Below are 27,144 nucleotides of genomic sequence, written 5' to 3' on the forward strand. Positions count from 1 at the left end.
TATTTTATTTTGGGTCTTTTTTTCCTTTTTTTTTGGTTTTTGCAGTGAAGTGGGGTTGGGGAGGCTTGCATGTCAAACAGTTGGGTGATTGTTGGGTGTACGGGGCCAGATATGGGCTCAGGTGCTCCTGGCTCCAGGGATGGTGCTCTGTCCACTGTGCCACCTGGCCATACCTACAATTATTACTATTATTTTTTTATTTTTAATTTTAATTTTTTTCTCTCCCCTTTATCACTCAAGCAAGTCTATATTTTTGGGGGGAGGGGGTGTTTTGTTTACTCTTAAACAAAAATATTTTATTAATGTATAAAAACATTATTTGTACAAAATGAGAATAAATATTAAATTAAAAAATAAGTAAAAAATAAGGGAAAAACATTATTACAGAATAATTCATTGGAAGTAAGAAACTAAGTAAGATTGTAAGACTGTGGCCACTTTTATATTTGATATCAAAGAATTAAATAAGTAGAGCTAGAAGGATCCTAAGAGGTCATTTAATTCACTCTATTTTATAGATGAAGAAACTGGGCCTTTAAGAAGTCAATGAGGGGGCAGCTGGGTAGTGCAATGGAGTGAGGAGGACCTGAGCTCAAATATGACCTCAGACACTTAATAACTGCTTAGCTGTGTGACCTTGGTCAAGTCACTTAACCCCACTGCCATATATATATATATATATATATATATATATATATCTCGTTAATCCCTTTTCAAACTCTCTGGTCCTTAACAATTTTATATGTTCCCTGTGGCTAAAAAAGGCAAAGCAAAGTGGTCAGTAAGTATTTATTAAGTGCCTAACTCTGTTCTAGATGTCTTGAGTCCTCTTCAGTGGGGGACATATGCTAAGCTTTTGTACAAATACTACATGTATCTCCATTTGAATTTGGTCTGTTAAATGGTAACTGCTTTATGAAAATTAAATGTGTCAGTGAATATGTTCCTTTAATCTTAAAAATGAATCATGAAATACTGTTGCCTCAAAACTGAGAGAGAGAGAGAGAGAATTAGATTAGTGGGGTGGTAAAATAGAAAGGGTACTGGACTATCTAAGTGTTAAAAGAGACTTAATAAGGTCTAAACAAGCCAATCAACCCCACTGGGTCTCAGTGTCCTGGTTTCTAAAATGGAGTTTTTTGTGTAATTGTGTAGAAGTAATTGTAATTGTGAGAAATGTTTTTTTTAACCTGACTAGAGCCCTATAAATATGCCATTATTACTGTTATTGTAATGTTCTTTCTCCTCATCTATGTTTTTTCCTGACTTCCTTCATATCCACCTTCTAAAGGTAACCTTTCCTAATTCTCCTAGTGCCTGTAATGCTGATTTGTCTGAGATACCTTCTATCTACTTGATTTATATTAAGTAGGTGATTAGATTGTTATGTCCTTCCATATTGAAGCTTCTCATGAGCTTCAAAAAGGAATAATTCTTACCTAACCATATACATTGATTGCATTTTCCTAAAAGTACAAATTTGATCTATTTGACAAATTAGGTTTTAATGATGTATGCTCATGGAAGTAAATAATAGAATGAGTAATTCAAAAGCAGTTTTTATTTAGATTTTAATTTATTTTATGCTTTTGTGAATATTTGGAATGTGAGTTTCCAGTCAGTCATAAAAATTCAAACAAAACACACAGCGAAAGACCAGACTTAAGAGGTGTTAGAAGCTATTTCATTTTCACTGGTATCTCACCCCTCCTTTTTTTCTCCCTCTGAGAGCAATATTGTCCCTCAGAGTTGGATACAATATTGCTAGCCTCTTTGAATTCAATAGTTATATGGTTTTGGGGATAGGAAGATAATTTATGTCCTTCCAACTTATAAGTTATTGAGAATTGGCTCTTTTGATTTTTAAAATGAAAAAGTTATTTTGATAAAACTGTTATCAATGTGCTACCAATAACGATAATATGTAGGTACTAAAAAGGCATTGTTTCATGATGACTTGCTGATAAGCAAAATAATTACCATAAAACTTTATTAGACAAGGTCAGGTTACCATGGAGACCAAGGAAGGGACCTAGTTATCTGTCTATATAACCATTTGGAAGGCTGGGTCAAAAACAGATTACAATGCTCTCCTAAACTACTAATTAAATGGATTAATTATATATTAAGCAAATAAAAGTACCAACCCACATTCCTTGTTCAGTTCTAATGCAGATGTCAACTTCACTACTGGAACAGTCATGAAAGGTGCTTTGGAAAAAAAAGAAACTTTTCCTAAAATAAATCTTTATTGTGACCCCACTTTAGGTATGTTCTAACATAATAGGTAGTTAAACTCTGGAATAATGAAAATTAAAATTAAATACTTAAGAATAAAATTAAAATTTTCTCTCCCTGGTAATTTTTTCCCTTGGCATTACTCCTTAACATACTAGCAGCAACTCTTAGAAATACAGAACTAGGGCAGATAAAGATAACATGAGGTTTCTTATCTTCATTCTTCAGGGTCTGACTGTATTTATAATATTCAATATAGAAAGATTTTTATTATAATCAAATTTCATAGAAAGGCATTCCAAAATCTTTCTAGGTGTATTCTGTCACCCAGCAACCTTGAGAATCTTAGGGAGGGAGAATCTAAGATGAGTTTGTAAAAACATGACCAATTTCAATGAAAAAAAATCCATGAAATAGGATCTTCATATTGAATTTTTAAATTGCTAAACTGTACAGCAACTCCTCTCAATTTGACAGATGATGGGTTAAAAGAAAATAAAGTATAATTCATTGCCTCGACTTAGCTTTTTTTATTTGACTGTTGTGCTTAATGGTTTGCTATTAGATAATTCATTTTTGATGTAATGAACAGAATATGTGACTTAAAAGGAATAGGAAAGATGAATAGCTAAAATTAAAACCAAAGTTACACAAGAAACACATGCATTAAATTTTAATATACATTATTTGTTAATGATTAAAGTAATCTGCTTAACAGATTCTTTCAAAATTTTCAAAATGAATCAGTGGCAATAAATTTAATGTTTTCCAGTGTAGCCTTTAGTTAAAAAAATAAAAACTAAGTACCTAGGCAATAATAATTAAGGAAAGGTTTAATGACATAACAAATTACATAACCAAAACACTAACTAAGGCATTTGTTATGCTATATTAACAATTATTTTACAGATTAGGTGATATTTGTCTTTCAACTTGGAAGTACCACATTATGTAACAATAAATTATATTATGAAGTTAGGAAATTAGAAATATATTAAATATATGGCTATCTACTGTTCAAAACAAGACCAATCTATTTTGTAAATAAGAAGTTTGCACAAACCACATGCTTGAAACAATCTCTGAAAATGACATTATTATTATTCTCTAGAGATATAATTATGACTTCAGAAAATCAACATATATTAATTTTCTAGTAAAGTGAAAAGCAAAGGTATTTATTTAAATAGATTCTTCCCTCTCAAGTCTTACTTAAACCATACTGCTGATGGTTTCAGAGACTGGAAGATACTAAATATTTCAATTCATTTCAGATTCAGATTATCTGTTAGTACTATGCCTGATTTAATTGATAATCTCAAGAATAAACTTAATTTATCAATATCAAGTTGTTCAATGGCTTTCTCATGAGAGGCTTTAATACTTAGCAATACTTTTTAGGTCATTATTAGAAGAATAGGAGAAGTCAGGGAATGCATGCATAAACACACCTGAAGAAAATGAATGTAACTTTAGGAAATAAGGAATGAATTTGAATTTAAGTCATACCATATAAGTCATGCCTCTACTGGATAGAGGAACCAAGGTTGTACATTTAATAAACCAGCATGAGTAGTGACCTTAAAGGTTCTATTTCTGAGGATATGTGTACAAAGAAAGGTTCTCATGATCCTTTAAAATAATATTCTATACTTTAACATAACCCTGAGGGTTATGCAGGACATAGTTCCTTTTAGAAAAGCACTTTAATTTATATCTCTAAAATTGGGTAGTCCCTGATATACTTATTTCCTATTCCCCTTACATATGGAAAGTCATCCAGCAATAGCTAGTGTCCATAAGAAACTCCATCTTTATTTTGCCAACTGTTGCCTATATGTCTTTTCCCCTTCTGTCTTCCTTTACTCCCTAGAGGTAGGGCAGTGTAGAAGGATGACCACTAAATTTAAAGTCAGAAAACACAACCCTGCTCTTATGACTAAATACAAGTCATTTAACCTGTTTAGGGTTCAATTTTCTTATTTCTAAAATGAGTTTGTACAAGAAAATCTTTAAATTTGAAATCTGTTGCCTTAATGATTCGCACTTCACTCCTGAACTGAGGATAATGGGGAAGATGAACACAAGTCAATCCCCAAGTCATCACCCTCCTCTTTAACAGAGGTGGTCACATTTCACTGTTTATCCCAGGGTTCCACCTGACTCTAGCTCCAATGATCTAAGCCAAAAAGACAGAACTCAGTTTTTCTTCAAAAATGTAAATTACTCTCTTTTTTTTTCCTTAAAAAAAGTTACCATTTAACATTTAATGGATGATGGTGTCTTAGTGGTATAAAAAAGGGAGAAAGGGTTTGGAAATCAAGAGGGGGGAGGGAAACAAGGAATGTATCCTTCAAACCCTTTTTTTCCTTTTTTCTAACAATAAATTAGAGGCAGGAAGAAAGTCTGATGGATGGCCTTTAATAGAAAGTCTTAAAAAAATCCCTCTATGTGAAACTGAATTTGGTTCTATTCTATTCCACATTAGACCAGGGAAGAAAAGACAGCCCGGTCAGAAGCCACAGTAGTGGCAGGCAAGTCTAAGATAGGGAGATGTAATCCTGATATCTCAAACCAGAATCCTAACTGAATTTTCCCATGAAAACTTTGTTAAACCCAATCAGTGAAGTCTTCAGATGCATTGTGAATTTTGTGGACTGCTCTAGACTTTACTTAACACATCCATAAATTAATTCCATAGAAAAGTCCATCTCAAGTTCCATAACTGTCCAACACACACACACACACACACACACACACACACACACACACACACACACACACACACACACATGCACACACACAAACTTTTAGAAGACAGTCTGCTTATATGCCAGAGCACGTCTGTATCTATTCAGGTTAGAAATAATAGCTGACAGAAGTTTAGCAAACTGCTTCCTAAACTACAAAACTTATGTAAATGTGAGCAAATCATTATACTTAAATTCTTACTTAAACCATACTAATTCGCAATTTAGTAAATTAACAACTAAAAATCGATAGCAAACTTGACTTTCCACTGTCCAAATAATATTTTTGACACAATACAAAACATATTTATAATATTAGGTACTTCTCCATCTTTTATTTCTTCACTTAAATCTTCTGATTTGAATAAAATCTAAAGGGATTTCTATGAGAAAGAACTTTTCTTTTTGAATAGTCTGATTTGTAGTGAAAGACACTAACTCTGCAGTCAAAGGATATGGTTTTAACTCCCCCTCTGATGCTTAATACTTGGAAGGAAGGAAGGAAAAAACCAGGGGGAGAAGTAAGTTATATACAATAAGTTTATTATATATTTAAAAGGAAAAGCAAACTGAACACAATAGATTTGAAGTTTCATGTACACTCATCTTTTTTTTTTCTCTATTCTACTATATTATGGAAATTCTTGTGCAATTTCTTTAGTTCGCTATATAATGAATAATATTTAAAAAGAAAGACTGAGCAAGTTGTTAAACCAAACCGGGTTTCTGTAGATTCACATATAAATTGAAGGAGATGAAATGGGAGGTCCCTTCCTGCTCTAGATTCTTGATTCTCTCTTCCCATGATTTTAAAAATCATTCAATAAATATTTATTAATTGCCTGTCATATATATGATAGGCATGGTCCTTTGATTATAGTCTATTTAATCTGTGTAAACTACAGAAGATATATTCCCAAGCATTGATATTTTTCTCTTTTCTTTTAAAATTCCCTTTCTTTTCCCCTTCAAAATGTATTATTTCTGAGATCAGGGTACATTATGGGTATAAACAAAGTGTAGCTAGCTTAAAACCAGTGATGACCTTTATATACAAGAGGCAGCTTAAGATAGATCATTAAAGACATGTAATAAGAATGAGAATAACAGATGATGAGTATTGAACATTTTACACTTGTATTTGGGAAAAATTAAAATTATCAAAGAAATTAAGTGTATTACATGTATTATCTATGGGTGACTAAAATAAAGACAGTCAAGAATCATACTAAATGACAATGGTGGATTATTCTCATATATGAAAGGACAAATACAATGAAAGACTAATTGATATCTGAGAAGTATCTTTAGTGAAAGCATTCTGAAATATCCTGCTTATATTTCCATTTAGGAAAAAAAAATAATAAAAAGAAGTTTTCTGTGATTGATTTAACATATAGATATAGCCATACAATTAGGCAAATATACAGAATTCTAAAATCTACTTTCCTGATTTTTCAATCTAGATAATATTTGGTTTGCCTTGTTTCTATTCAAGTAACACTTGTCTATTCCTTTTTTTTAGCTCTTCAACTATTCTCAGTCAACTTTCTTTAGTACACTTTTACAGAAGAGTTAATTAAAAAGGAGATGTCAATTGTAGTGCTAGATTCTTCTGCTTGTCGACTTGGCATGTCACCATATTTTTCAGAAAAGAATGTGATGATGGGATTATCTGGACAATTAGGTGTTAGGGGTAATGGCCAAGTAAGTAGGGAGAGAGAGAGAGACAGAGAGAGAGAGAGAGAGAGAGAGAGAGAGAGAGAAGAGAAGAGAAGAGTAACAGAAGGAAATTGGGCAGAATCCAGGACCCTCTTTTGATTCTCTAGGGCAGACTGAAGAAATGCAAATGTATGATTTTCTCTTTAGGATATTATAACTTGGAAACTTTGGCTTTATAATAATCACAGACTGAGTATAAATTCTTGGGCCTTTTCTTCCCACAGACACTGTACATTGTAAAGAAATTTAGAATATATACAAATTCTTATTTTCTATTAATACTTAGAGGTTGATAAAATTTTAGAGCTGAAAAAGAAATCACTTATTCTTAATGCTAGTATTAAATATAAATTCTCTTAAAAACAATTCTAATAATAACAACAAAAGTTATTATTTATCCCTACATATCACTTACCTTTCTTCCTACTAAAAGCACGATTCATGATGATGAAGCACAGCCAAATAATTGCTTGGTTTTTCTGTACTTTACCCTAAAAAAAGAAAAAAAGGCAAGATAGAATCAGTAAAAGATAAATATATTATTGTTATGGATAAAATATATTTGACTTTCAAATATTTTCATCATATAAAAAACAAGTCTATATATTTCTTATTCTACTGCCACAAGATTGAGAGATTCTGAGTTCAGTGACCAAGCTAATGGATAGCAGAATCATCCAACCACAAACCCTCACAAACTGCTCAATTTTTTTAAATCCCCAAATCCTGTGATAAAAACACAATGACACAATCTAACCTCAAATCTATGTACAGATAAGACATGACTTCTTTTCTGCTAGATTTTTATTCATGGTGGGTATTTTAACAGAGAGTTATATTGACATTAATAATCTTGGCTGAAAAGAAGATACTTTGATTTGTACCAATGTCAATAAAGTGCCTTTAGGAATACAAAAGCCAGAATAAGGAGGGCAAGCAGTCCCTTTTTCATAACTGACTGCAAATTACAGAATGATGAGATATTTGAGAAGACTAGGTCCAAAGGACACTACTTTACAGTATTTTCACATAAACAAGTTGATCCGTAGCATGCACCTTGGGTGTTGGGGGGTGTGGGGATTTTCTACCACAACTTCAGAGTTTGCAGCAACTTTGGACTGTAACTTAAGGGTAAATTCTAATGATGTCACTGAGGTTGTTATAGTAACCTTACAATAGGGACCGGGACTCTACCTGTAGTTTCATTTGTATAAGGATTTCTGAGATAAGGAAACTCCTTCTACCAATTCAAGTTAACACTTTCTCTGTAACTGTTGTCTAAAACACAAAGAGGTGAAATAACTTCCACGGGATCACACAATTTTTATTATTATAAGAATATAAAGAAAATATTAGGGACAGAACTGGAATGAGTATCTAGATTCTCCTCCTTCAAGACCAGTCTCTATCCATTTTACAACACTATCTCTCATTATTCTTACCTTCAACCACATGCCTCTCAATTGTTCTGATTTAAAGCTAAAAAAGCTTAAATAATTTAGAGGGTTTTTATTGCTTTTTTAGTTCTGTCCATCTCCTTGAGAACTCATTTAGGGTTTTATTGGCAAATATAGTAGAGTGGTTTGCTATTTCCCTCTCCTGCTTATTTTACAGAGGAGGAAACTGAGACAAACAGGATTAAGTGACTTGCCCAAGGTCAACAGCTAATAAGTATATGAGATCACTTTGGAACTCAGTAAACTGAGTCTTCCTGATTCCAGGCTCAGCCCTCTATCCCCCTGTGCTACCTAGCTATCCCAATTTAAGTTTTAAAATATAGAATAAAAAATTATGTACTCCTAAAGCTAGCACAGGCCAGAAAAATAATGTATTTGAACCTCCTTTTTATTAAGAAATAAATTAATGCAATGTTAGTAGTAGATCCACCTTTTCCCTATTCTAAGAATTCTCTGTATGCACACACGCGCGCGCGCGCGCGCACACACACACACACACACACACACACACAGAGTGATCTCGTCAAATTTTATGACCTTGGGCAGTTTCCTAATCTGAACATAGAAGGAAAATGTTATTGGTTGGATCTTTAGTCTTTCTAGTTCTAACAACTTGAGATTCTATGACTCACTGGTAAAAATAATTTCACCCTGGGGAAAAAAAAAACTGCTGTGACAATGAGAATTTACTCTGAGGTCTCACAAGAAAATTACTGAAGACATTTAGGCTATGCTGTCTAAATACATCTTCAGGGCTAAAGCTATGGTATCATAGGCAAAAATCACCAGTATCACAAATGCTGTCAGGATCAAAGTGGGCAGCTATCCCAACCCTCCCTTTTCCCCAATTTACAGTTAAAGAAAATGAGGCCCAGAAAGGGTAAGCAGTTGTCCAAGATGGCATTGGTAATAAGTCATGATGTAGGGATTCCAACCTAGGGTCCTTTAATTTCCACGTCCAATATTCTTTTCACTACATTAGGACTTTTGATGCTTTCAGAATCATTAGATTAGATATATGGTGAATCTAATTAATATTTTGTTCCTCATGGAAACCAAAATATCTTAGCGTGTCCTGATAAATTATTGAGGATAGCTAGGTGGCACAGTGAATGAAGTGCTGGGTCTACAGTCAACTTTCTGAGTTTAAATCTGACCTCAGACACTGGGTGACTGGGTGACTCCACCATCAAATATATCTTTCAAATATCTTTAATAATTAGTGTATTAATAAGATATAATCATTACATTCCAAGTTCTCAAGCAGAGGCAGTCTGTTGCAAGAACCTTTCTTGACTGCCAGTTGTGATAGGTTGTTAGAAAACTGAATAATACCACTACTTAGTGCTTGCTTGCTTACTTACTTACTTACTAAGAAATGCCAAGTCATTGCAACATTTGATTATTCATTTGGTAGTTATAGAGGATTCTTAACTGTAATTGATGGGTATTCCATAATAGTATATTGTCTGTATTTCTACCTCTAATAGTGGCCTTTAAGTATTAGAATTTAATATGCCTGGGTCTGTGCAGAAATATTTTTAAAAGAAATATGGTTTACTTGCAAAAAAAATGGGAAGTTTAAGAGATCATTATTGCTCTTGATAGTTTTTATGGGTATTAAACAAAAAATGGTGAGAATTTGAATTGGTCTCTTATTATAGTACTGAAATTAAGTCTAGTTAATTTATTAAATCATGTTCATGCCTTAATTTTTACATATTTAAATCTATCAATAAACACTGAGACACTTGGGGGGGGAGGATGCCTCTGGACAAGTCACTTAACCTTGTTTGACTTAAATTTCTTCATCTTCAAAATGAGCTGGAGAAGGAAATGGCAACCTCATACAGTTTCTTTGCCAAGAAAATGCCAAATGGGATCAAAAAGAGTTAAGGCATGACTGAAAATGACTGAACAACATCATTACCTACTGAAGCTTTTGCAGCTATGGAATACCTGAAACTTGCCAAGAAAATCTATCAGTGCATATACTCCTACATTTCAAATGAAGAATTTTTCATCCATATATTTGGAAAAGGACAGTGAAAAGAAAGTCATATAATTATGTAAATTCCATAATCAACAATATCAAATGCTAAATTGATTTTTATAATTTTATGCAACACAAAAGCCATACAATTTTTAATTCCTCATTAATACCAAAATGTATTAATAATTGAAATAGAATATTTTGTATTTTAATAATTATGTGTTTATAACTCCATTAAATAGATTACCAATTAGAGAATAATCATTACATGTTTGGTATTTCATGGGTTGCTACTTTCTAAAAGCAGTATGAAATTGCTTTTACATTTTTATTACTGAAATGTTAAATGTTGAAGCACTAAAAAAGAAAACTTCCATAGGAAACTGTCTGTGAAGATAAAAAATACTCAACCTATAATAGTTTATAAAGTGTATCAAAGATTAATATCATAAATATATACAGCATAAAGTATTTATTTACATTTTTTGCCTGAATTTATAAAGCTCTTATAATAGAACTGCTAAATAAAAATAAATTCATCATCATATTTTTTTAACTAAACCATTTCTGCACTGTAAGGTGTCAAGTACAAAAAAATATTGGACTTCTACTTTTCTTATCAATTCCAAAGAAAGGCATACATTTTCTCCTTTAATTGGAATGTATCTAATTTTTGACTTATGTTAAAATTCAGCCCCATTAGCCTTTATCACTGTACTCACCATAAATCCACATGGCAATTAAAATACTGCAGTTCTATTAATCTAATAACTTTAAGATAAAGTCATTATGGGAGTAGGATCACTATCATTTTTGTCCTTACATGTATATTCCCCAAGGGAAAATTAAAACACTTAACTGAAACATATATTACAGATAATAATTTTAATAGTATGTCACTGTTTGTAGAGACAAAAAACGCAGTCTGTTTTTTATCTCATATTTTATTCATTTCTCCTTATGATAAGGTTTATATTTATACAAGTAAAATCAGATATACCTAGCATGAACACACTATTCAAAACAGAAAAAATTTTGAATTTTTTTTCTTCTTTTTTAGGTTTTTTTTTTTTGCAAGGCAAATGGGGTTAAGTGGCTCATCCAAGACCACACAGCTAGGTAATTATTAACTGTCTGAGGCTGGATTTGAACTCAGGTTCTCCTGACCCCAGGGCCAGTGCTCTATCCACTGTGCCACCTAGCCACCCTTTAATTTTTTTTAATATAAGTAGTAAGAATATTTGGAGAACTTTGTAAAAATGGTCTCTTTGGAGATTTGAGTTTAAAAAGGTAGTTCACCAAAAAAAAACCTCTCTCTCTCTCTCTCTCTCTCTCTCTCTCTTTCAATTCAGGATCACAAATGAAATTATAACAATGAAGCAGAAGCTGCTGCTTCTATAGACATGAAGAAAGGTGCCATAAAAATGAGATTCCAGAAAGTCTACAGAAATGATATATTTAATATTCCCATACCTTTTGACATATTTTCTTCAATATGAAACTCACTAAAGTTTTTAGTAATCGGGAATATGCTGGGCATTTTAGGGATTTTATCCATTGTTTCAGGCTGCTTCTTAGCACAGCAGAACAGTGACTTAACCAATGAGGTTTTAACAAATAAATGGGTTTAAAAAGTCTATTTTTTCCATTCTTGAAAAATTAAGAAAAATTGTTTTCTTAATCTTATTAATGTCTTCTTTTACTTTTAAATCACACAAATTCTGAGACGTTACATCATGCTTTTCTTTATTTGTTTTAATTTTACAAGGGTCTCTGCTTTTGTAGCTAAAGAATACATGAGATTTGCCAAGAAAATTTGTCAGTTCATACACTCATACATTTCAAATGAAGAATTTTCCATAAATATATTTGGAAACAGATAGTCATATAATCAAGTAAAGAAAATAAGGTCCATTATTTGCTGGGTAATGTTATCAAGTTTTTGGCACCATTGGCAAAATGAAAATCTCCAATTGAACCTGATTCCAGAAATGCATTTATCTAAGATATAAAATGATGCTATGTGGGATAAAGGTCCAATATAACCAAAATGACATAGCAGTAAGGTTTTCAATTCAGAGCAAGGTTGTACAAGAAGATGGTCAGAAGCTGCTTGAGAGATATGAGCATGGTGCAGAGAAGTTAATTTATTTGGGAGGTACCTTAAGCCACCAGGATCATATTTGTTAGCCACTCTCAGTAGGTCACTAGGCAAGGACACTGCCAAGGTAGTTCAAGCTTAGGTCCTTCAAGAAGTTCAAATTCATTTCTATCACTGATCTCTAGTTGGGACCTGTTGGTTTGCACCACTGGCAAAGTAAACTCCCTGTAGGAGACTACATAAAGAGAACAAGTAGGAAAAAAGGAGACAGATAAAATAAAGTCAAGTCTAGCAGGCCACTAGGACATAGAAAGAGAAGCCACAGATTGAGGCACAGTGAGGTCTGCCCCAATTCCAGTTCTTAGTCTAGTTCCTTTTGGAAGCAGAAAATGAAAGAGACCTATATTCAATCACTACATCTAGAATTATGACATGGAAGGAATGGCAACATCCACTTTTGTAGGGCAAGGACCTGGTAAACTCTCTTAAAAGCAGCAGAGGAGACAAAGGTTGAAGTTAGTATAAAGTCTCAATTTAGGAATTTAATATGAAGGCTTAAGTATCAGAAGAAAAGTATTACTGTATTTTTCTCATGTATAAGAAGCACCTTAATTTTGAGACCCGAAATTTTTTAAAAAATGTTTTACATAAAGTTACTGAACTCAAGTTTTATTCGTCATGAAATTCATACAGCTCCTCATCACTGTCAAAACTTCCATCCATTAGTTTGTCCTCTTCTGTGTTTGATGTCTTAAGAGAAGTTCTAATTGCTCTCCTGCCTGTGCTCTGGTCTGTGGTTGACCACAAGCACTCCCTGGGCAGGTCTGGTGCATGAATGCATGCTTAGTCCATTCCATTTCATGAACCTGAAGCACCAATTGTGTCCTACTTTGAAATCAGTCACTTCTTTTTCATCAGCAATTCTTCTGGTCTCATCTTATCATGGTTATCTTTGTGAATACAGGAATCCCAATTGCCCTTTGTTCTTCAATCCATATCTTCAATTCCTTCTCTACATCAGGCCCTTTTGCTGACTATTCAGTAGGGTTTCTTCTTCCAGTAGCAGTCTTGTATTGTGTTTTTCAGTTGGAAGGAAACCCAATTTACATTCAGCAGCAGGATTTCCATTCACTTTTGCAAACTGAATCACTGAACTTGAATTCAGTACTATATGAAAATCTTTTCTGAGTCATTTCTAGGCAGAATGTGGCAAAATGTAATTTATTATACTGGTAATAAATGTGAAACAATGAACACAAAGGCAACAAGTGTGAAAAAGCAAGAATGCAAGTAAAAAAATTTTACACCCACTGTATAAGTTTTTAGACACCGAATTTTTCAAAAAAGAATGTGTCTTAAACATGGGGAAATATGGTAATATGATGACAAAATATTTGGGATTAGGAAAAGGTAAGATTTATGGGGAAATGAAAGTGATATACAACAAAGATAAAAGAAATTAAATATTTCTGAGAAAAGAAACCCAATAGATAAATCCAGAAGATGAGTTATTTTTTAACAACACAAGTGGAGTCTGATTAAAAATATTAGATTTGGACATTACTATTTCTATCTAAGAATAAATGGAACAAGTAAAGCACAATATAACAAGTTAAATGAAAAATTTTAAGGAAAAGCTGGAAGAATAAGCAACTTAGAACACCAGATATCACTAAAAAGGGAATGGAGCAAAGACCTAAAAATTAGAAGGAAAAAAAAAGCATCAGGTAACTATAATTAAACACACACACACACACACACACACACATACCTGAAAAACAAGATAAGTAGCAAAAATTTAAGAGTCAGTAAACTTTCTTGATTCTTATTCTTATCTTGTCCTTAGTTATTGAAGAAGACCAAAATTACATCACTATGCTTGAGACAAATTACAGTGTGTCTGACTATGGCTGATCAGACCAAAACAAGCTCAGAATGCTCTACCACAGGTTGGGCACAAATAGTTCATGTGAACACCTGATGTGTGTACTCTAAATTTATGTAAGTCACGTTTCCTTTGAGCTGCTTCAATTCTGCCCTTCTCATAGAGTGCAGCACCCTCACTGATAAGGGCACACTATGCTGGACAGTCCTGTGCCAGTGCCTTCCATAATGCACAATCAATTCCATACTTCTTCAGAGAGACCTTCAAGGTGTCCCAGTATCACTTCTTCTGAACCCTGGTGAACAATCGCACTTTCTGAATTCTCCATAAAGTGGGGGGGGGGGGATTAGCAAGCATACATCTGGCATTCTAACAATATGTCCAGTCCATCATAGGTGCATTCTCTGTAGTAATGTTGGAATGCTTCGTGGTATGGCTCGAGAAAGGACTTCAGTTTCTGTTATCTTCTCCTGCCAGGTGCTCTTCAAAATCTTCCCAAAGCAATTTAAATGAAAGTAATTCAGTTTCCTGACATAGCATTGGTAGACTGTCTAGGTTTCACAGGCCTATAAACAATGAGGGTTTCTATAGACCTTCAATTTGGGAGTCAGTCTAATACCTCTTCTCTCTCACATTTTCTTTTGGAGCCTCCCAAATACTGAGCTAGCTCTGGCATTGTGTGTGTGTCAACCTTATTGTCAATATGTGTACCTCCTTAAAAAAAACTGCCAAGATAAATGAATTTGTCCTAAGTACTATAATTTCTCCATTTGCTGTTATCTATGGTTCCACATATGGATGGCATGGTGCTGGCTGATGGAGCACTTGTGTTTTCTTGGTGGTAATTGTTACATCAAATGTAGCATAAGCAGCACAAAATTAATCCATACTTTCTTGCATCTCAGTTTCAGAAGCTGCACTGTGAGAGCACAATCATGTGCAAACACTCCACTTTGGTCTTTGCTTTTATAGCCTTTTCAAGTTGAAGAATTTGCCATCAGTGTAGTAGCTGATCTTGAGGCCATGTTCATCCTCAGTGAAGGCAAATGATAACATGGATAAAAAAATCATGTTAAAAGGACAGGAGTAAGGACACATCCTTGTTTCACTCCATTGGTGACTGGGAAATCTCAAGAGGATTGTCCACTATCCAGAACCTGGGCATGCATGTCATCATGAAATTGATGTAAAATACTGATGAACTTCTCCAGGCAACCAAATTTTGACATAATTTTCCATGAACCCTCACGACTGATGGTATCAGAGTCCTTGATCAGATCTACAAATGTCAACTGTTCCTGTACCCTTTTTGAAGTCACACTGGTTCCCAGGAAGGTGACCATTTTCCATGTCAAGGATCAGCCTATTGAGAAGGACTCTGGCAAGAATCTTAGCAGCTAAAAGAGAAATACCCTGTAATTGTCATAAGACAATCTATTCCTTTTACCTTTATAAAGATGGACAATAGAGGCATCCTTGAATTTTTCAAGAATAATCTCTTCATGCCATATAACCTGGAAAACTTCAGTCAGTTTTTGGGTGAGCAATGGACCCCCTACCTTGTAGATCTTAATTGGAATAGAATCAGCACCAGGTGCTTTGCCACTTCAAAGTAACAGCATTAAAGGCTCTACTTCAGTTGAAACTTCATCTAGGGATTGATTGACTTCAACTTGAGGTAAATGGTCAATGGTTTGACTGACTGATGATGGTCTGTTAAGAAGACACTGGAAGTGTTCAGCCCATCATGTCCCTATTATTAACCAATGTGGATCCATCAGCATTGAATAGTTGAGGTGTACCATATGTCTTTGGCCCATAAATAACCTTCAGGGCATCATTAAGAACATTTTGGTTTATTACTGTCTGCATAAAATTGAATTTCATCTGCCTTTTTACTGAACCAAGAGTCCTGCATCTCTCCAAGCTTCACTTTTATTTTATTTTTGATGAAATTAAATGCTACCTTCTTAGAACTATTCTGCTGGTAAACCCTGTGGAGTTCTCATTTTTCATTCAGCACCTTCTGTATTTCCCCTTATTTTCATCACACCAGTCTTGGTGTTTGCAAGTGTTCTAGCCAAGATGACCAAATGCAGTGCTGTGTACTAGATCCCTGAAAACTGCAGACTCTTTTTCTGCTTGGTTCAGTTTTCCCGCCAAGAGGGCAACAAACTGTTCCTGCTCAGAGAGAAACACTCTAATCTTGACATGAATTCTTCTAGTATTCCATTTTGCCTTGGGGCAGCCGCTTTGGTTAAATGTAAACATTTAACTTAAAGAGGATGAGATTGTGACCAGTCCAGCACTCTGTACCACATATTGCCTTTCTTGAAGACTGATTATAAAACATGCCTTTCACCCCTTAATAGAGAGTGTAATGGTCTAGTGGTACAAATGACAAGTATATTTTCAAGCATGGTCAATGTATGATTTTGCTTTTCCTAACTACACTTGTTACAAGGAAGAGATTTTATTTTATTTTACTTTTTTGTGGGGGGATGATCAAAGCAGGGTGACATAAATGCGATGTTAATCGAAAAGAAAGAAAAAAACTCAGGTTCTTGTAACTCCAGGGTCAGCACTCTATTTACTGCACCCTACCTGCTCATATAATGTTTCAAGGTATTATAAAAGAAAATTATAATAACTCTGAGAACTAGAAGGAAAAGAAGAAATAGGGAAAAAACCTGCTAATTTTATCCTTTAAGAAAGCCCAAATTGAAAATATCCAGAAAGGTCATTGATTGAATCCAGATTTTTCTAGGTCAATAAAAAAAGTACTGCAAGCAAAGAAAAAGACCAAGAAAAACTACTTAACATGAAAGAAATCTATGCCATGCCTATCTTAAAGGAAAAGAAAGCTTAGCATTATAATATATTAAAATGCAAAAGAGAAAGACCTGCCAAGAATGTTATTCTTCAAAATTTAATATAATACTTTCAGTAAAAGAAGACTTATGAGTATTTTTACTGAAAAATAGGAGAGTAGGGAAAATCTTTGAAAAGTACCAAAGCAGGAGACAAGGGAAGGAAAGACAGAGTAGCTTAAGAAAAATATAGTACAATGTATCTAATGTATCTATGAAGAAATGTTGAATAAAAGTTTAGGAAAATATCTATAGTAATATGTAAAAATTATATGTTACTGCAAAACTTGATTTATACAAACTATCAGGGAAATAAAAATAAATAAATCATGCATAATTAAAAATATCAACCATGATTATACCAATAGTTGCAGGAAAAGATTTTGAGAAAATATGCAACTTTTATGCTAAAAAAAAAGAAAAGACATAGAAATACATTTTTTAATTAATATGATAAATAGTACCTAAAACCAAGAGCTAACATTGTATTTAACAGAGAAATTTTTTTCCCAATAAAAGCATGAGTAAAGCAAGGATGTTCATTTTCACCATTGTTATTTTATATATAGTTCTAGGAATATCATGTAATCTAACTCTTAATTAAAGGAATAAACATAAAGAAAAGGAAAATCAGTGTTTTCTTTGAGAAACTTTGAGAACCCTAGAGATCAAGTAAAATTAATTAAAGTCATTATTTCAGTAAAAGTAGCAGGAAAAAAAGGAAATCATCAGATTTTCTATACTAATAAAGCAGGATGATATAGAAAAAGAAATTTTATTAAAAGTATCTGCTTACCAAGATATACTGAGAATTTTATGAAAATAAACTTTTTTTACAGAAATAAAATATACTTAAATATTAGGATAGACTTATTTGTTCATGGATGGGCAATGCTATAGAATGAAAATGACAATACTACCAAGAATATTTACAAATTTAATATAATACTAGAGAGAAATAAATATCATCTGGCTGAACAAAAAGGTTGGTCATAAGAGAAATAATAATTTAAAAGTTGGAAGGGAGAGTATCTAACCCCTTCAAACTATCCTCTAAACCAGTATTCAAAAATATTATTTGGTAATAATTAAAAATAAAAAAATAACTGATCAATGGATTTGATAAATAAGATTTAGAAACAAACAGAGGCAGCTAGGTGGCAGAATGGATAGAGAACTGGCCCTGGAGTCAGGAGGACCTGAGTTCAAATCCAGCCTCAGACACTTGATAATTACCTACCTATGTGACCTTTGGCAAGTCACTTAACCCCACTGTCTTGCAAAAACTAAAAAAAACAAACAAAAAACCCCAATCAAACAGCAGCAAACTCTTTGACAAATCATAGAATAACTACTGGCCAAAATAACAACTGGTATTTATATGGTCCCTTAAGATTTACAAAATGTTTCATACATTTTATCTCAATGAATCTTCACACCAAAGATATAATGTACATGCTCTTATTAAACCTATCTTTTAGATGAAGAAAGTAAAGCATCATAATGTTAACTGTCTTGCCCAGTCAAAGTCTAATGTCTGAGGCAAGATTCAAACTCGTGACTACAAGTCCCATGTTCTATATTTCATGCCAACCTACATGACAAAACTATTGAGAAAATTGGAAAGTAGACTTGAGGAAATTAAGATTAGAACATCTCACTATACCAAATGTGTAAGAGATGTTCTAATTATTCCAAAAATGATACATGATCTATACATGAAAGTTGATTTAATAAAAAACTTAAAGGGAAGGAGCTAAGTTTCTATAGCTATGGGTAAGATGTAATCCTTAAGCAAACAAACAAAAAAAAGTGATAATACAAAAAAATGGACATTTTAACCTATTTTAAATTTTAAAAGGTTTTACATAATCAATACACAAATTTAAAGGAGAAGCATTTTACTGGGGAAAAAACTTGACAATTTTTTTCATAAAGCTCTGATATTCAAGTTACAGTGGGAATCAATGCAAAAGTATAAAAACAAAATTCTGTTCTCTACTAGAGAAAAGATCAAAAATGATAAACAGGCTTTTAAAAAAATAAATGAAGATCACCAACAATTGAAAGAAAAATATTCCAGATATCACTAATAATAAGGGACACTAATTACTAACAACTCTCAGATAACACATCACACATATTTTATCGGCATTGATAACAGACAAAGAAAATGCTGATAAAATATGTGTGATGATGTCATAGCAAAGGCACAAGACTGCAATGCTGGTACTTTGAATTGATCATACCACTTTGGAAAGAAATTTGGAACTATATTTTAAAAAATCACTAATAATTGTGGATAACATTTGACTCAATGATCTTACTACTAGGCATATACATAGCTCTATGTGGTTGAAGAAAATAGAAAAGAATCACCATGAACCAAAATATTTATAGCAATCCTTTCTTATTGTAGAAAAAAACTAGAAATTAAGTGGTTTCTCATTAATTTGGGAAAGTTAGAACAAATTATGATATGTGAGTGTAATGTAATATTTTTGAAGTATTAGAACTGACAAATATGATGGATTCAGAAAGAAAAAAAACCCTGGCAAAACTACATGAATGGATGTAAAGTCAGACGAGGAGGAAATGTATACAATGACTATAATAATAATATGAAAACTTTAAGAAATTTTGATCAATGTGATAGTCATATTTTCAGAAGATAGAAGATGAAGATTCCTGGAAGAGGAGTGTTGAATTAGAGGTACAGAAGGAGATATATTTCATGGTCAATGAAAGAGCTGTTATATTTATTTGTTAAGGCAAGAGTGTTTATGGAATAATAAATTCAAAAGGAGATTCAGATAGGCAGGGCAATTGTGACAACTATGGTAAATTTGCTATAAGTTTTTAAAAAAATTATATGTAGAGAAGAACTGATTAGACAACACTCCCCCACATATATCAAATCTGGAATGCAATACAGATCAAATCAGTCCCCCTCACACTGACATGACATCTTAAGGTTTAGTCCCTTTCCAACTCATAGTGGTTGTATTCTCAGCTTGTAAAGAGCATGAAACTTTGAGTAGTTCACTTCCTGATAAACTTATTTATTTATGTAGAAATGTGAAACTGGTAGGGACCCATTGTCCTTTTGTAAAGGAAGTATAAGAACATAAACAACTGTTAATTATTTTCCTTTATAGGGATATGAAAAATTCTTTCATTAATTTGATGCTATTTAGAGGACAGTCAATTCTTATATGACTAAAAAAATCATACACACTCCAGCTAATTTTTTAAAAGCTACCCAACTCTGCTACAGACAAGAAACAGTTACTCAGCAGTTACTCCAAATAAGAAAATATTGATGATTTGATGATTGAAGAAGTCATATATGGTCATCCACAAGAGTGCCTGTCAGCTATGGAGAAAGAACCTAGCTCATAAAGGGGAAAATACTCTTTTATCTTCATCATGTCCCATCAAGAGTACAGTCAAGAAGATGAAGATACCTTTCTCTTCACCATCTTCATCAGCAATGGCAGCCAGCAGTGTAACATATCAAAAAGGAAACTGTGTCCAACAAAAAGTAGGCTTAGACAGTCTAGTTGAAGAGTTAAGTTGTGGAGAAGCTTAGCAATAAAATGTCTGTAGCATCTATAACATATCTTGGGGAAGGAGGAGCATCAGGAGGACATCATAGGGAAAATGACCTTGGAGTTCTATTTCATAAAATGTCTCCCTTGTCTTAGCTACCTAAAGTGGATGTCTTTCTACTAGTTTATGTGTGTGTGCCTACTCTTGACACTGCAATGCTTTATGTATTTAGGGGAGAGAATACTACAGGTTTATGTGAGAAAATGTTGTTACTATTTTTCAAATTATCAACTAAGGAGTATTTGCTTTGAGATAACTGTGTGAACTGGTTGATTTTTAAAGGTGAATACACTAGTCAACTTTCATAATACATATTTTTTAGGAATTCAGACCCACAGAATACTTTGAACTAAATATATTCATCTCCTGGAGGGACCCAGGAGAAGAGGGCAGACCCAGAGGGATATTATTTATATGGAACAAAGTTCCGCAATCTTATATACATCCTCTTTTCTCATTTCTTCTCCAATCCTGTCTATTCTATAGCACCTTCTCCCCAAAAGTATAATCATCTGGCATTGAAATGTTTAACTCAAGGACAATGAGTTCCCAGAACTTCCACTCCTGTTAAGATCTACTAAGTGCTGAGAGAAACAGATGAGATATAGGATCTTAAGTAATTAGAGTGCTAGATAAACATAGATAAATTTAATACATATTATATGCTAAATAATTTGGATAGTTACAAACCAATATGCTATTTGAAGCAGATGGAGAAAGGCAATACCTACAAAAGGAAATCTGTTTTGAAAGCTTTCAAGGAGGAAGTCACATTTGAAATTATCTTTAAAGGGTGAGTAGGAATTCCGCTGACAAATAGAAGGAAAGATAGCCTCACCACAGGGAACAGTGTTAGCAAAGGTATGATGCAAGAGAGTTCAGGACAGGAAGAAAGGGTTGTGGGTGAAGCTAAAGAGATCATGAATATGAGTAATAGGAAATGAATGTAGTAAGGTTGTGGAGGCACTGGAATGCCAAGTAAAAGAATTAGCTCTATTTAGTAGGCAACAGAAAGTCGATGGAAGTTTTTCAGCAAATTTCGGCAAGTTTAAGCATAAAAAGACTTTTGTCAGTTTATAATGGTTGGATCAGAAGGTTATAAAACTGGAAATGTGAATATGTGTTAGGTGGCTAATGCAATAATCCAGTGTGTTAAAGAGAGAGGTTTGTAGAAAGATGTTGGCAAGGGAAAAATGAGATAGGAATCAATATGATAGATTTTTTGCCATTGGAATTGATAGGGCTTGGTAAATGATTAGTTATGAAAGGTGAAAGAGAGGCAAAAATGAAAAATAACAGCAAGGTTTCAAACTCAGGAAATAGTACAAATGACTATACCATGAACAGAAACAATTAGGGAATAGAGAAGGAAATACTCATTTATTAAGTGCTCTGCTATGTATTATGGTACCTGTAATGTTTACAGATATTTCATTTGATTCTTATAACAATTCTGGTAGATATGTGGCATTATTATTATTATTATTATCATTATTATTATTATTATCATTTATAGGTGAGGAAACTGAGGCAAATAGAGGCTTAGCAACTTGCCCAGTATCATACAGTTAGTAAGTGTCTGAGGCTGAATTTAAACTCTGATCTACCTGGCTCTAAATCTAGCCCCTATATCCTGTGTCATGAAGCTGCCTCTAAGTAGCAAAGGCAAAAGAAGTAGCAGGATTACAAGAAAAGAAAACAAACTTGATTTTGAACAAGTTAAACTTCAGATCCTAGAGAAACAACTTGGAGAAGTCCTGAAGATAGACAATGCAAATAAAGTTAAAAACTTAACAAAAGAGAAACAAGGATGATTTAATGCTACTAGGTTAATTAATTTAAAGTTAATAATGTTAATAAAAATGTTAAGATGATTTAATTTACTATTTTAAGAAATCATGTACCTCTCTGAACCTCAATTTCATCATCTGTGAAATGAGGCAGTTAAATTAGATGATTCCTAAGGCCCATTCTAACTATAGAATTATATAATTCTAAATGCTGTCCAGGTGTGTGTGAAGACATAATGAAACTCGGTCTTTGATTGTCTGGAAGATGGTCTATTTTTACTTTCTCCATTGTGATAATGTTTTATGCCAAATTACTCTTGTTGCCTCTCTCTTCTCTTTTCATTTCATTGTTCCCAGAAGAACAATGTTCTTTAAACTTGCTCTGGTCATATCACTGAAATACTGCGATAATATCTTCTTTAGGAAAGGACTGGGTTTCAATTACTGAAGACACATTTCCTAGGGTAGATATGTCAAAATTCTTTTGGTGGGGGCTAAGCAACAAACCAATATTCTGTTAATTATATTTTCTAACTGGTCAACTTTATGATAAATATATTTTAAATTTAGCATTTCTATGAAGAATTTAGTTATTTTGAATCTATTTTCCTCCTTGTAGGTTCAATTGATCTCCACAAGCAGAACTAAAATATAGAAATTTTAGCTTGATTTCAACTTGGATTTTATGTCTTTGCTTATAATAACTCTCGAGAATTACACCTGAAAGAATCTTCTCATTCAAATGGCTGGATATTAATGCAAGTCACTAAGAATTAACATTTCCCAATGTGATCCACTTATTCTTATGGCTGAAGTCTATCAGCAGGCAATTTTAAATGCATAGAGACTCACTATTTTTAGTAATTTTGTAATGTCTTTTCTCAAAGGAATAAAACTTTTCATTCTATTATTCCTTCTATCTGCTTTAAAAGCCTACAAAGGAAAGGAGACAGCTTTTTTTTTAATAGAAAACCAATACCAAGTTTTTGAATCACACAATCATTTCTCTCATCATGGGGGAAAAATAGTCAAATATGAGATTGGGGGAAGATTATTTTGGCAGCTGTATAAAAGATGATTAAATAAAGGAACCTGTCCAATAAATATGGGAGACATCTATATCTAGAAGCTATACATAGAGAAGATATCTCCTCTAAGTAGAGAAACTAGTAAGAGGCCATTATAGTAATCCAGGTGAGATATATTGAGGGTTTCTGCTAGAATCAAATTGGGGGGAGGGGGCAGCTAGGTGGCATAGTAGATAGAGCACTGGCCCTGGAGTCAGGAAGGCCTGAGTTCAAATCCCACCTCAGACACTTAATAATTAATTAGTTGTGTGACCTTGGGCAAGTCACTTAACACTATTGCCATAAATAAAAAAATAAATAGAATACAAGTAGGGGGAGGGGGACAGAAGGCAGATATCAGACTTGAAGTCAGAGAATCTGAGTATGATTAGCTTTGTCCTTTATGACTATCTCCATCAGCCTCAAAATTCTAATTTGTAAAATAAAAAAGGTAGACAAGGGTTGGAGCAGTTAGGTGATACAGTGCCTGGTCTTGGAGTCAGAAAGACCCATCTTTCTGAGTTCAAGTCTGGTCTTAGACTCTGACCCTGGACAGATCACAATCCTATTTGCCTTAGTCTTCCTCCTCTGTAAAATGATCTATAACCATTCCAGTACCTTTGCCAAGAAAATCCCAAATGTCACAAAGAGTTGGACATGACTGGAAATGACAGATAATAACAAGAATTTTTTTATAGCTTTATATCTATGAAGGCAACAGAAGCAAAAGTCAAATAGAGTGAATCAATTAAACCAAACCACTAATTATTTGTGGGAATCAGTTATGTGGTATAATGCGAAAGGGCACTGATCTAAAAGTCAGGAAGTTCTTGGTTCAAATCCTGCCCTAGACACTTGCTAGCTTTGTGACTCTGGGCAGATCACTTTGTCTCTCTCAGATTCATTTTCCTCATCCATAAATCAAGAGATCATAACAATACCTGTCTAACAGAGTTGTTGTGAGGATACATTACATATATGAATATGCAAGAGGATTAGCCCCTCTGTTGGGAGGGCTTGCTGAGTCCTTGTCAGGACACCTTTATGTACTGTACTCAACTTTAATCTGTGACTCCAAGAAGCTGTAGCTTGTGAGGTAGCCATACCATAGTAAATCATCTTGGCAGATGGTCTAAACCAGGTTGAAGGTAATCAAGAGGCTTCGAACCTATCAGGGAGTTAGGGGGATATCCAAACCAAGTATGTAACATTTCCTTGGTGCAAGGGGTGAATGCTACAAAAATGGCTGAAGCAGGTGCTGTAGAGTACTTGGAGCTTTGTCAGGCATCAAACACCAAGGTCATCCACTGCAGCTCTGTCCATCGTCAATCATCCAGATTTTTGTCTTGTCACTGGACTTCAATGAATCAAGAAGAGAGAATAAGGCTAAAGACTTTGTGCAACTCTGCCTCACTTAACTTCAATTCATGTGCAAACCAAGACATCACCCTGTGATGTCACTGTTTCTCTGAAACAAAGGACAAACTACTGCACTTTACAAATCATGCAGAACTATTCAATGCTATTATGTGGAAGTTGAGAAAGAGGTAAGTATCAAGAAAAACTCCAAGGTTTTCAACCTGGGTGACTACAGTAGTGTTGCTGTCATTTGAAATAGAAATTTGTGGGAAAAAATGATGGCTTTTTTAAATAAATCTGTTCCTTTCCATTTTGAAAATTTCAAATGCCTATGTTCATTCAGGTGAACATGTCCACCAGGCAGTTTGCAATAAGAGAACAGAATTCAGGCGAGAATATGGTTAATATGTAGATTTTTATCATCACTTATATAAAAATAGTTAAACTTAAATGACATCAGTAAGGGAGAAAGTGGAAAGGACAAGAGAACTTTGTGGGAAATTAAGAGTCTTGAGGCAAGTTCACTGAATAGAAGTTGGAAATTGATCCTATAAAGGAGACTGGGAAGGACTAATCAAATATGCAGGAGAAAAATCAAGAGATTTTATGGTGTCATGGAAGTAAAGGAAGGTAAGAATTTCCAGGAAGGAAAAAGTAGCCAATTGTCTTAAAAAACTGCAAAGAAGTCAAATTGGAGTTAAAACTGAAAAAAAGACCACTGGATTTAGCAGTTTAAAAGATTATTTATTACAGTGGAGAGAAACATCAATTGAGTGGTGAGGTCAGAAACCTGAAGGCAAAAGGTGAGAAGTGAATGGCAGGTGAGGAAATGGAAGCAATGATTGTGGGTAACCTTTTCTAAAAGTGTTATTAATAACATCATATGAAGGGAACAGGAGGCTTTTGTTGATGACTGTACAGCAGATCACATTTCCAGTCACACAACTGATTGAAACATACAGAGAACTGAAGATCCTGCTGAGTCTTTTTGCTTTTTAGTAATTTCAGAAAAGCATTGGATTTGATAGAGTGAGTCCTAGGATCATAGATTTAGGGTTGGAAAGTAACTTAGAGACCATTTAGTCCAATCTTCTCATTTTAGAAAGATGAGAAAACTAACACAGAAAGAATTTAAGTGACTTTTCTAGAATTCCATAGTGAGGGGCAAAGCTAGGAGGGAAACCCAGGTCTTGGGACTCTTCATAGGGCTCTTCCATCTGTGTAACACTGCCTTTCTTTAATATCCTGATTCAATTTAAAATATTCAATCATAAACTTATTAACAAAACTAATTATCACACTTTATTTTTAAATGACTATTTTTCATTGGAAATTTTCCTGATATATGTTTGAGTAAATCAAAACATCTCTACGTTTAATCTGCTAAAACTTAGAATTTCCTCATAGACAAAAGAAAAGCAAGTTCCTTCTAATCATTTTACATCATCCATGAAAAATATTATCCCATCCTAAAAACAACTTGAAAATGGATCAGAGGAACAATATATGATTTCATCAGTATGGAGAGTTCTACATACAAGATTCTAATCTCTTGGTGACACAATAGATAAACCCTAGAGCTTTGCCCAAAGAACAAGGATATTAAATGCTTTATCCAGTGTCACAGCTAATAAATAAATGTCAAAGATGGAATTTGAACCCGGTTCTAACCTGTTTCTACTTGATTTTAAACCTAGCATGCTATCTTCATCAAAAAACATCCTTCCTGATATGTAGAAGACTGCATAATTCTTTTAAATAGATAAATTATGTGATAGAACCACAGGTACTCTAAGTTATCACCTATAACTATAATATCTAGGAGGGCATGGTTCATGTTTTTCCATATGTGTATTTCCTCTATTTACTAAGCACATACTAATCACTCCTCTTATTCATTACTGGATATTTCTATTTGTTAATAAGTTGGTCATCTTCAAAATTAACAATCTGCTTCAACAAATATTTATTGAGCACATATTAATAGGTATTGAAAGGTAATAAAGTAGAAAAATAATGAAATTGGCCTATAAGGATTCCTTTTAGCTCTAAGATAATGTTCTCATGATCCTAAAATTTCAAACTAACTTAGTTTAAAATCTAATAAGAAAGGGGAATGCAGTTAAAAGCAAGAACTATATCACAATCCATTCTTTATTACAAATGTTTTAAAAAAATTGCCATAAGATGCACATACTAGACAAAGAAGTGTTTTTAAGGTGGGGAGGAAAGATTGCTGTTGAATTTATAATAAGTAATAAGAACTAAAGGCTTTATGAAAAATATGGCACATGAGATTT

General features: G+C 33.5%; 1 protein-coding gene across 12 annotated transcripts in view; it reads right to left on the minus strand.

Annotated features, from left to right (window-relative positions):
• GULP1 (GULP PTB domain containing engulfment adaptor 1) overlaps positions 1–27,144 on the minus strand; it is a 454,164-nt gene that overhangs the window by 125,951 nt on the left and 301,069 nt on the right. For all 12 annotated transcript variants that reach the window (XM_074215525.1, XM_074215522.1, XM_074215521.1 and 9 more), the window contains one exon: positions 7,126–7,201. In XM_074215525.1, the coding sequence (XP_074071626.1) occupies positions 7,126–7,201 (76 nt within the window). The remainder of the gene's footprint in view (positions 1–7,125; positions 7,202–27,144) is intronic.

The sequence above is a fragment of the Macrotis lagotis genome, chromosome 1 (assembly GCF_037893015.1).
Source record: "Macrotis lagotis isolate mMagLag1 chromosome 1, bilby.v1.9.chrom.fasta, whole genome shotgun sequence".
NCBI lineage: Eukaryota > Metazoa > Chordata > Mammalia > Peramelemorphia > Peramelidae > Macrotis > Macrotis lagotis.